At 44.8% G+C, this 12,270-nt stretch overlaps 1 protein-coding gene across 1 annotated transcript in view; it reads left to right on the plus strand.

Annotated features, from left to right (window-relative positions):
* The window catches only part of LOC117366868 (collagen alpha-1(VII) chain-like), a 311,407-nt gene that overhangs the window by 252,382 nt on the left and 46,755 nt on the right, over positions 1 to 12,270 (plus strand). The window contains exons 71-74 of the mRNA XM_033958833.1: positions 2,457 to 2,513; positions 7,564 to 7,635; positions 7,749 to 7,820; positions 10,521 to 10,556. Of these exons, the coding sequence (XP_033814724.1) occupies positions 2,457 to 2,513; positions 7,564 to 7,635; positions 7,749 to 7,820; positions 10,521 to 10,556 (237 nt within the window). The remainder of the gene's footprint in view (positions 1 to 2,456; positions 2,514 to 7,563; positions 7,636 to 7,748; positions 7,821 to 10,520; positions 10,557 to 12,270) is intronic.

The following is a 12,270-nucleotide window of genomic DNA, read 5'->3' on the forward strand; positions in this document are numbered from 1 at the left end:
TGTTCTTAATGTGGCCATGCATCATTCTCAAATCTGCTGCAGGAGAAGTATAGAAGTCTCTGCCACTGGAAATATTGCTCAGTGAAATCAAATGAAGCTACAACTGCGTTCTTAAGTACAAGTCGTACTTAAGTTGAGCGTCTGTAACTCGGAGACAGCCTGTACCTAACTCACATAAGAGTTGCCATACTGGGACAGACCGAAGGTCCCTCAAGCCCAGTATTCTGTTTCCAACAGTGCCTGACAAAATCCCACGGCAAGGGGAGGGGTGGGGTGCCCCTCCCCCAACCCTCCCCGCCCCTCCCCCATCTCTGTCCCCTCTCTTTCCCCGATTCCCCTGCTGCACGCATGCCCCCCCTTCCCTTCCCCCATACCTCTAGCTGTTCACAGCTACGAACAACAATAACGTCAATGTGCTCCTCATGATCCCGTTGGCTCTTCCTATGCGTGGCACCCGTAAGTGGCGTCAATGGGAAAGACGACGTTGCGAGAAGCACATTGAAGTTCTTTTTGCTCGTGCTGGTGAACAAGTATTGATGCAGGGGAAGGGAAGGGGGCACACACGTGGCAAGGGGAGGAGGGGTGCCAATGCCCCCCCACCTCTCCTTACTATGCCACTGGGTGGAGTCCACTTGCAGTAGGGGGATGTGAGTTAGTATTCTGCCTTTCTGTGGTTATTAGATACTGGTACTTTTTTTTGTACCTGGGGCAACAGAGGGTTATGTGAGTTTCCCAGAGTCACAGGGAATAAATTTATCCCCGTCACCACAGGATCTATCGCCATCATTGTCCCGTCCCCACAAGCTCTGTTCTCATCAGCACAAGCCTTGAACACATGATTTTAAAGTGTCTGAGGCTTGTGCAGATGAGAATGGAGCTTAGGCATTGGTGGAATGAGGCATTATGACATCACAATCTGAGCTCTAGAATGTTGCGACTTATGATTTTAAAGTGTCTGAGGCTTGTGCAGATGAGGACAGAGTTTGCAGGGATGGGAAAGGGACAGAACTCAGGGGGATGGAAATAGATCCCATGGGGACAAGACAAATATGTCCCCGTGTCATTCTCTAATTGTAACTGCATCCTCTGACAATAAGTTCCAGAGCTATTTCCTCTTGTTTTTTTTCTTTTTTTAAATATTGCCATGTAACTTCTTTGACTATGCCCTAGTACTTTCTGAAAGAACAAGAAATTGATTAACTTTTACCCATTCATCATCTCTGAAGTGTACATTTATCTGCAAAATTGCTGGTATTCTATGAATTTGCATATGCAAGCAGTGGCGTGGTAAGAGTGAGCGCCCCTCCCTCACCCTGCGCCCCTTCCCTTTCGCCATACCTTTTCCCCTTCTCCGGCGTGAGCAGCATGCCCGCGTCGGTGTTGGCTCGCCCTTTGACATCACTTCCTAGGTGCGGGCTCCGGAAGTGACATCAGAGCAAGCGCCGATGCTGACGCGGGCAGCAAACTCACGCCGGGGAAGTAAAAACGATGCGGTTGAAGGCAAGGGGCGTGCACGTGCAGTAAGGAGAGGAGTGGGGCGGGGGGTGGAGAGGAACGGGCAGACCGCCCCCCAACCCTCTTACTAAGCCATTGTATGCAAGGACCACATAAATGTGGGAGCCAGTTATGGAACTGCCCTTTATATGAGTGTATAAAAGATGTCTGATGGGGGGATTAAGTGACTTGCCCTGAGGTTGTGGGTTCAAATCCCATGCTGTTCCTAGTGACCCTGGGCAAGTCACTTAATCCCCCCCATCAGACATCTTTTATACACTCATAAACCTATACACTCATATACCTAGTTCCTTAACTCGACTCTCGTAGGGATCCCACGTGGATATCCCATTTATTCTTAAAGTCGAGCACGCTGGTGGCCTTGATCACCTGCACCGGAAGTTTGTTCCAGTGATCTACCACCCTTTCTGTGAAGAAATACTTCCTTGTGTCAAATTTAGTAGTGACACCAGGAAGTATTTCTTCACAGAAAGGGTGGTAGATCACTGGAACAAACTTCCGGTGCAGGTGATCAAGGCCACCAGCGTGCTCGACTTTAAGAATAAATGGGACATCCACGTGGGATCCCTACGAGGGTTGAGTTAAGGAACTAGGTCATTAGCACTCAGACTTAATGAGGTGGGTCAGTAGAGTGGGCAGACTTGATGGGCTGTAGCCCTTTTCTGCCGTCATCTTCTATGTTTCTATGTAAAGGGCAGTTCCATAACTGGCTCCCACTGGCTGATGTTTTAGGCGTCATGATATCATAATGGTACACATATTGGCTCGGTTCATATGCTAGTATGTAGGCATAGTGGTTAGGAATGCGGAGTTCATATTTGTGGGCACTATGAAGGTGCTGTAGAATTGCGTAAGCTTTTTTCCGACTCATGTATTGTGCTCTGATTTCTTTCTTGATCAATGTTCTCTCGGTAATAAATGCATTTCATCTTTTCCCCAAGGGCGATCCAGTGGCTATTTTTGGACCTCAGGGTTACAAAGGGAGCAAAGGAGAAGCAGTAAGCAGTACCGAGCAACTTTGTTTCTTTGTCACATTTTTTTAGCAAATTTAAGAAATTATTAGTACAGACGCAGAAAAATGTTTAGACATGTTTTTTTTATTCTAGCTTGGTTAAGAGTAGCCTTTGTTGCTGTCTCTGCCTATGTCTCTCTCCTACGTCTCCATCTCATAAAACATAACATAAGAATTGACACACTGACAGGCCGAAGGTCCATCAAGCCCAGTGTCCTGTGGCCAACCCAGGTCCCAAGTACCTGGCAGAAGCCCAAAGAGTAGCATCATTCCAGAGCTGAGACTGTGATGTCATAATGCCTCATTCCACCAATGCCTAAGAGCCAACCTCATCAGTGATGTCACAATGGCTTGGTTGTCCTATACTTGGCTCACATAAGAACATAAGAATTGTTGTACTGGGACAGACCAAAGGTCCATCAAGCCCAGTATCCAGTTTCCAACAGTGGCCAACCCAGGTCCCAAGTACCTGGCAGAAACCCAAAGAGAAGCAACATTCCAGAGCTGAGACTGTGATGTCATAATGCCTCATTCCACCAATGCCCAAGAGTCAACCTCACCGGTGATGTCACAATGGCTTCATCGTCGTATACTTGGTTCACATTAGAACATAAGAATTGCCACACTGAGACAGACCGAAGGTCCATCAAGCCCACTATCGTTTCAAACAGTGGCCAACCCAGGTCACAAGTATCTGGCAAGATCCCAAGGAGAAAAATAGATTTTATGCCGCTTATCCTGGGAATAAGCAGTGGATTTTCCTTAAGTCCATCTTAATAATAGCCTATGGACTTCCCTTTTAGGGTTCAAACTTTGCGTGAAGGCCGACCACGGTGCTAAGATTTACCTTATTGAAACTCACCAGAACCCGATCAAAGGAAGTCACAAAGGGGGCAATTCTGTAACTTGTCACCCTAAATTAGACACCTCAGCGTGGTACATGTCGCGAATCCTAGAATGGCATCTTGGTGCTAAGATTCTGATATCGTGCAACTTGGCATTGATTGGCCGTGTCGAGTCCTAAGAATAAAACATCTATTCCCGAATCTGGATGGTCCTTGGTGATTTTTTGTCTGTTTGTTTCTCGGTGTGTTTTCAACCCTCTCCTACACTACGACATTTAGGCATATGCCATATGCCAGGCTGTGATAAATTGGCACACCTAAGCACACTAGTTTCTAGTTTCAAGTTTAATTAATGTTAATATACCGACCATCGACGTGCACCTGGCCGGTTTACCAAGCTAAAAATGAAAGGTTAAAATTAATTTTTGTAGGGGAAGGGGGGAAATATGAACATTAAATAGACAAATTACAAATACGAACATGATTCCAAATGTCTCCAAAGACACTCAGAGAAGAAGGAGAGAATTTTTGGTAATGAGACCAGCAGTTACTTATATGGGTGGAGTTTTCTTCTTGTGTTATCCATGCAAGTGCATAATCAGATATAAATCCTTTAAATATGTTTTCTTTGACCCATCTCAGTTGACTGGTTTCTTATCTCTAAAACGCCTTGATAAAGTATAAGATAGAAACATAGAAGATGACGGCAGAAAAGGGCTACAGCCCATCAAGTCTGCCCACTCTGCTTACCCTCTGTCTATGCCCTAATGAACCAATTTCCTTATCTTGACCCTCGTAGGGATCCCACATGGGTATCCCATTTATTCTTAAAGTCTGGCACGCTGTCTGCCTCGATCACCTGCACTGGAAGCTTGTTCCAATGATCAACCACTCTCTCTGTGAAGAAATACTTTCTGGTGTCTGCAGCAGCCACTCTCTCCTCCTCTCCCTATTGGCTAAGGCTCTTAACATTTGCATCTCCTCTTCCTATAGGCTAAGGCTCTTTACACCTGCATTGTGATGTCATAGAACTTTCTGATTATAGAAACATGATGGCAGATAAAGGCCAAATGACCCATCATAGAAACATAGAAACATAGAAGATGACGGCAGAAAAGGGCTACAGCCCATCAAGTCTGCCCACTCTGCTTACCCACCCCCTGTCTATGCCCTAATGACCCAATTTCCTTATCTTGACCCTCCCATTTATTCTTAAAGTCTGGCACGCTGTCTGCCTCGATCACCTGCGCTGGAAGCTTGTTCCAATGATCAACCACTCTCTCTGTGAAAAAATACTTTCTGGTGTCGCCATGAAATTTTCCGCCCCTGAGTTTGAGCGGGTGCCCTCTTGTGGCCGAGGGTCCCTTGAGAAAGAAAATATCATCTTCCACTTCGACACGTCCCGTGAGGTACTTAAATGTTTCGATCATGTCTCCCTCTCCCTATGTTCCTCGAGAGTGTAGAGCTGCAATTTGTTCAGTCTCTCTTCGTACGAGAGACCCTTGAGCCCCGAGATCATCCTGGTGGCCGTCCGCTGAACCGATTCAATTCTGCGCCCATCTTTACTGTAATGCGGCCTCCAGAATTTATTTAATGTAGAATTATTCTCCTACCATTATAGGCTGTTCTTTTTTCCTTGATTAACTAATTTGATTGCATTATGTTTAGTCACTTAATGAATCTTGGAACCCTCATATGTTGAGGACTTGAGAATGATAGGAAATTTTTTGATCTCTTGGAATTATATTCTTTATCTTATTGTTTCTTAATTTCTGTCAGTCTTTCTGTTCAAGATGATTATGCTTGGAAATGTATTTGAAAACTAAATAAAGACATTAATACAAATACGAACATGAGCTTCAGGGGAAAGGCAGTGGGGGGGGGAAAGTTAATAATTACATCATTGAAAAAACAAATTAATTAAAGGGAAGGTGGAGGATGAAACACCAGGAATGGGGATCGCTTCTTAAAAGCGGTTCGTGTTTATTTTGCAGACTGTTGGAAAGGAAATATTTAAACGCCATGGTATCAAGTTTCAAGTTTAATGGAGATTTGATTAATCGCTTAATCATAATTCTAAGCGATGTACATAATAATAAAATTACAAAATGTGGGGAACAATACAATGAATAACAAAAACCAGGTCTAACAAGACTAGTGACAAACGTAACAAAACGAAGAACATAAGGGAAGAGAGGGATAAGAACTACAAATTATTTAAAAGTTAAAGAGACATATAAGGGAGATACAGAAGGAAAGGGAAGTTAAAAATTACTTCAATAAAATTAGAGAGAAAAAGTAAAATTGGTTGGAAGACTAAATGGCTAATTTTCAAAGGCGTCTTTGAAAAGAAAGCTCTTTAATTTACTTTTGAATTTTTCTAAGTTGTGTTCTTCCCTCAAGTGAATAGGAAGTGAGTTCCAAGTTTGGGGGGCTGTAACAAAAAAAATCAATTGCCTTCTAGTATTAATAATTCTAAGAGAGGGAATCGTCAGCAAGTGCTGTTCAATAGATCTTAATGTTCTATTGGAAGTATATGGAATTAATAATTTATAAATGAAAGCTGGAGTATGCAGTGGGTGTAACTTATAATATTCTATAAGGTGCATGTGTAAGTAGGAGATACACCCATGCCACGCCCATGTCCATGTCCCCTTTGCACATATGTGCCATAACACATATGTAGCCTTCCGGTGCATGTAAGTGCCGGTCGAGGAGTGATTCACTCACGCAAGGCGCTCGTAGCTGCAGGTGCCCAGTTACAGAATTACCCCGAAAATTTACCGTTTCGCCAGGGCTATGTTATTGATGTCTTTTTTTATGCCCTGTGTTTATATTAAAGACAAAAGTAAAAAGTTGAAAAGAGCTACGAAATTCATGCATGATTTTCCCTGGCTTTCTTTTTTATTATTTTTAATTCTTTATTCCATTTTCTATACCGTTCTCCCAAGGAAGCTCAGAACGGTTTACATGAATTTATTCAGGCTCTCAAGCATTTTTCCCTGTCTGTCCTGGTGGGCTCACAATCTATCTAATGTACCTGGGGCAATGGGGGGGATTAAGTGACTTGCCCAGGGTCACAAGGAGCAGCGTGGGTTTGAACCCACAACCTCAGGGTGCTGAGGCTGTAGCTTTAACCACTGCGCCACTCTAGAAATCAAAATGTAGTAAAAGTGAGCCAAGAATAGGACAATCAAGCCATTGTGACATCACAGATGAGGTTGACTCTTATTGGTGGAATGAGGCATTATGATGTCATAATAGCAGCTCTGGTTACCAGAGGCTGAAACTTTTCACATTATTTATTACTGTTCTCCCAGGGGAGCTCAGAACAGTTTACATGAATTTATTCAGGTACTCAAGCATTTTTCCCTGTCTGTCCTGGGGGGCTCACAATCTATCTAATGTACCTGGGGCAATGGGAGGATTAAGTGACTTGCCCAGGGTCACAAGGAACAGCATGGGATTTGAACCCACAATGCCAGGGTGCTGAGGCTGTAGCTTTAACCACTGCACCACTCTAGAAATCAAAATGTAGTAAAAGTGAACCATGAATAGGACAATCAAGCCATTGTGACATCACTGATGAGGTGGGCTCTTATTGGTGGAATGAGGCTTTATGATGTCACAATAGCAGCTCTGGTTATCAGAGGCTGAAACTTTTCACATTATTTATATATTACTTTTCTCCCAGGGGAGCTCAGAACGGTTTTACATGAGTTTATTCAGGTACTCAAATATTTTTCCCTCTCTGTCCTGGTGGGCTCACAATCTATCTAATGCATCTGGGGCAATGGGGGAGGATTAAGGGATTCCTCCTGTCCCGTCCACCGCAATAGCGCAATGGAGGCAGGGGGAGCGCAGGGGAGGCGGGGCGTTTTGGATTTGGCCGGGACAGGAGACGGGGGGGGGGGATCCCTAATGTCCCAGCCCACTGCTGGATCACTGGGTCTTGCAGCAGGCGCTGTGGATGCTTTCAATAGATCCGGGAGGCGGGGGCAGGTAGGTGATGGCCCAAATATAAGCAGAGACCCCCATTTTGGGGCCATTTCTTTGGCCCCCCCAAATCTCGGCTTATATTCGAGTATATACGGTATGTTCCAGGCTGTTCCCCCAGAAATTAAGCCCTGTGTATCTTCACCTTTTGAAAGACAGAAGGCATACTTCTAAAACCTGCCGTTGATGTTTCAGGGTAGCAGAGGATCTCCAGGGTTTGATGGAGATAAAGGAGAGAAGGGGGAAGACGGGCCTCCAGGTGACAAGGTAAACACATGAAATACTAGCACCGCTGCGGTGAAACAAATAGTTTAAGTTAACGGCATCACTGCAGTGTAACACATATCTAACAAGTTTTATCTTTCTCCCCCATCAATCAGGGTGTTAAAGGAGAAGCTGGTTCAAAGGGATCCATGGGGCTTTTTGGTGCTCGAGGACCAGTGGGACAGAAGGTCAGTAACATAAACTTTTATTGATATACCGATATACTGTGCGCCTGGCAGTTCGATGCGGTTTACAGAATTAACTAAAGGGTGAACAAAACCAGTATATTGTATAAGAACAGTGATCTGAAGGCTGGGCAGAGTCGGAGAACTAATGTAATGTAATGTAATGTAATTTATTTCTTATATACCGCTACATCCGTTAGGTTCTAAGCGGTTTGAAGAAAATATACATTAAGATTATAAATGAGAAGTAAGAAGGTACTTAAAAAATTCCCTTACTGTCCCGAAGGCTCACAATCTAACTAAAGTACCTGGAAATTAATAAAGAAGAGAAAATAAAGATGGGTACAAATGGGTTTTTAGGTAATCAGCTTCTTGAGTAACTGAAGGTCAATATGGCCCCACCTTTGGCCAGCCCAATGGCTCGGTGGCACAGCTGCATATGGAAAATATAGGTTTGTTTCTCAAATTCAGCTTTGGGCATGTCAGAGATGGAGTTGCTGCAGAGGAGGAGCCTAAAGCTCTGATTGGCCCAAAGGAGGGGCCCATGGGAGGGGCCTTAAACAACCTGGGCCAATCAGAGCCTCAGGCCCCTCCCCGGTGTATCCCAGGATGCACCAGGAAGGGGAAGGCACGCCATTTTGAAGAGGCGAGCCTGCTGGCCAGAGGGGGTAAGTAGGTAAAGGGGAGAGGGTGGGGATTGTCGGAGACACGGGGGGGGGGGGGTTGTGTGGCAGCTGGAGAGAGTGGGCATCTCTCCTGCTGCCGCGGGAATGTTGGGTGGTGTGTTCCTTGGCAGCGAGAGAAAGTGGGTATCTCACCTGCTGCCAGGAGGTGTTATTTGACCCGCTTTCGGGTGGAGGGTTGCTTGACTTCAGCGGCTTGATTTCTTGTTAGGGTTTTTTTTTTTTTACATTTACATATCACCAGCGATGGGCACGTGTAAATTTAGCGAATCTTCGCTACTCTGCGCCAACCTCATTTGCACAAGTATTTTTGGGAGAATGATTCGCTTTTTTAAAATTGCTACTTTAATGGCTGCGACAGCGGCCCATCACGCAAATTTTTGACAATTTAAGCCCTAGTCCTAAACAACCATACTGTATAATCTACACACCTAAATGTGAGATGTGCCCCCGTGCTTCCCCCTGTGCATTTACACGCTGGGCAACTTATACACTCACTTGATTGTCCCCTCTCAGAAAAGTTTGCAATATGAGTCCATAAGGAACAGTGTGTTCTCATGTGCAGGACCATCAGAGTGGAATAAGCTGCCTGTACTGTATATGCGGTGTCTAACAACACTTGTACGAATTTAAGCGAATGTTAAAGAAACATCTTTTTTGTAATATGAAATACGGTGCTTAGTAATGTTGGGTTTTACTATGATGCAGATTTTGTGAGTGTGTCTGTATTATTATTCTTTTATGACATATTATGTGGGGAGTGTGTGGCACAGTGGTTTGAGCTAAGACCTCACCACCCTGAGGTTTTGGGTTCAAATCCCATGCTGCTCCTTGTGACCCTGGGCAAGTCACTTAATCCCCCCCATTGCCCCAGGTACATAAGATAGATTGTGAGCCCGCCGGGACAGACAGGGAAAAATGCTTGAGTACCTGAATGTAAACCACTTAGGTTGTAATTGAGATAGATATATATATATATATTATTTTTTTTTTTGTAGTCTGCTTTGGATTAAGGCGGACTAGAAATAATAAACTGAAATTGAGTGAGAGAAAAAAACCCCCATCTTTCAGAGGGGTAACAACAGGTAGAAATAACACCGAGGGGCTGATTCTGGAAGCGGCGCTCGCCACGGCAGGGACCTATAAGACGAGCACCTGCTGCCAGTCAATCACAGACAGGCACCGCCCGTGCTGTAGTAAGGGTGAGTAACGCCTGGGGTGGTGGCACCCCTCCCCCGCTCCCCCCCTGCTGTGCGTGTGCCCACGTCAGCTTGCCCTTTGATGTCGCTTCCTAGGCACGGATCCTGGAAGTGACGTCAGAGAGCGCGCCAATGCCGACGAGGGCAGTAACCTCACGCCAGGGAAGTAAAAAAGGTACAGGAGAAGGCAAGGGGTGTGCGCATGCGGCAAGGAGAGGAGCAGGGTAGGCGGGCCCCCCCCCCCGCTCCCCTCTTACACGCAACCCTCTTACTATGCCACTGGGCGCCCCTTCCAGAATCGCGGTGAGCAGGGACATTAGGCGCCAGAAATGTAAGTCAGGGTTTAGCAGGCCTACATTTCCAGTGCCTAGGGTCCTGTCAGAATCGCGGCCAGTGGCGTATAGTGATGCTGAAGTCGGGCGCCACCCCTAAACAATCCCATTTCCAGGCTTCAGCGTCAGTATGCGCTGCTAGCTGCCAGGGACCTAGGCGCTGGCTCTAGAGGCCGTGTAATGGCGGCTAATTTTTTTATAACAAGGGTTTAATTGGCATGACCAATTATTGCACCGTGTAATCCCAATGAAACCACTTATGTTAGGCCCCGGTAGGTGCGATCTAGGCACCTGACATAAGGCGACTTGTAGGTGAAACCTGGCCTGAGGGCGCGTATAGCAGTTACATGAGTGAATGTAATAAGTGTGCAAATCACGCTTATATGTAGCTGCTAAGGTTGCAGAACTGGGGGCTTGTGCTTCATGGTCGAGTCCCTCTTATTGCTTCAGTAAAACACTGATGTCAAGCCGTTTTCACTTATTCCACAGGGTGAGCCTGGAGAATCAGGATCGCCTGGACTTGCCGTGAGTAGATGTTCTGTATTTGAGCTTATAAATAGTTTCAAGTTTAACGAGTGCTTGACATGCCTCCTATCGAAAGAATGAGGAAAAAAAGCGAAGGAAATATGGGGAAAGAAGACAGAACGAACAGCGGGTTGAATAAGGAAATATAACCATTGATAGGAAAGATGGGAGGAAGGGGGGAAGCAGGGGGCTGTCGGCACAGGTTGTCTCGAGAAGGCCTCATAGAGAGATATGGATAAGGAGCAGGCTGGAAGCCAGAAGGGAAGAGCACAGAGCTAATGACGGATATACATCATTAAACAGGAAAGTTTTTTAAAAGGCTGGGTTTCGCTTGCTGATTTCTATCTTTAGAGGGAAATAGAGAAAGTCCTTTCCACAGGAAAACTGTTGTTTTCATTCAAAGACACAGGCTTTGAGATTATAGCCCATTTTCCCCTGGACAATGTTCCGGGTTTTGAAAAGCTGTCTGGACACCCGGACAGTCCTCCACCTTGTATATTCCACAGAGATGCTGTCATTACTTGGACCACGTCAAACTGTAAACTGGCACATTTAGGATGAGGGCACGAGTCCAAACTACTACTACTATTTATTATTTCTACAGCGCTGAAAAGGCGTACGCAACGCTGTACATTTTAAGGTTTCAGATTTATTTAAAAATTTGATATACCGCCTCATCAAAATTGAAAGCGGTTTTACATAATATTTAAAAACAAAGAGTAGAAAGGCATACGTTAAAAACAAATTATAATTATTAAAACAGACAGTCAAACACATAGACGAACATTAACTTACCGAAACAAACAATACACAGTCCCTGCTCAGAAGAGCTTACAATCTAATTTAGACAGGATGTTACAGGGTTGGGGAGATTATGGTAGATGAATGATACAATGGTTATAGGTACTTGGGTGGTAAGTGGAGGGGAGGGGGGCAGTTACTTCACAGGATCTGCTCCACACACTGAGATGTTCTTCTAGTCATTTTAATCCCTCCATGATCCTCCTAACTGATCCTTGGATTCCAGAATTTGTTTTTTCTTTTCTCTTTTGCTCATACTTTCTGATTCGGTGTTATTATGCACAATTAAAAATTATGACTAAGTTCTGGAATGATAACAGCACAAAGCAGTTCCTTTTGAGAACAACAAAATACACTCCCAACAATATATAAATGGCAGTCATGCTTCCACCAAGCGTCCTGTTTAGTCACGGCTTCTTCTCACACATTAGGCGCATTTTCTCCCCCCCCCTTTTTTTTTTTCCCCATATTGCATCTATAATTGCCTGAAAATAACACACTTAGAAGCTTTTATTATCCTTTCATTTATTGCATAAAAGAGGTTTAAATCCCAGAGGAGGAATTAAACAAATGCTAAAGTGCTTTTAGTTACTCTCTGTCCACCACATTGACTTATTCAAAACTTCATGAGATTCATTTTAGGCAATCAGAGTGTTTCAAAGTCTTCTTGCAGCACAAAACACCACCAAAGTCTGAATTCAGGGAAAGTTGAACACATTCAGAAAGTTGTTGTCCAGGAGTAAATCGCACAGAACGGTCCACGTGTTCTTATATCTAGTTGGATTTATATCCCATCATCCCAGAAGAGCTCAGAATGGGGTTACAAGATTCAAAGGCATAGTAATGGGGTGGGGGTGGGGGTGCGGTCCACTCCGGGCGCCGTCTTGATGAGGGCGTAAGCAACTGTCCTCCT

The sequence above is a fragment of the Geotrypetes seraphini genome, chromosome 9 (genome assembly GCF_902459505.1).
Source record: "Geotrypetes seraphini chromosome 9, aGeoSer1.1, whole genome shotgun sequence".
Taxonomy (NCBI): Eukaryota; Metazoa; Chordata; class Amphibia; order Gymnophiona; family Dermophiidae; genus Geotrypetes; species Geotrypetes seraphini.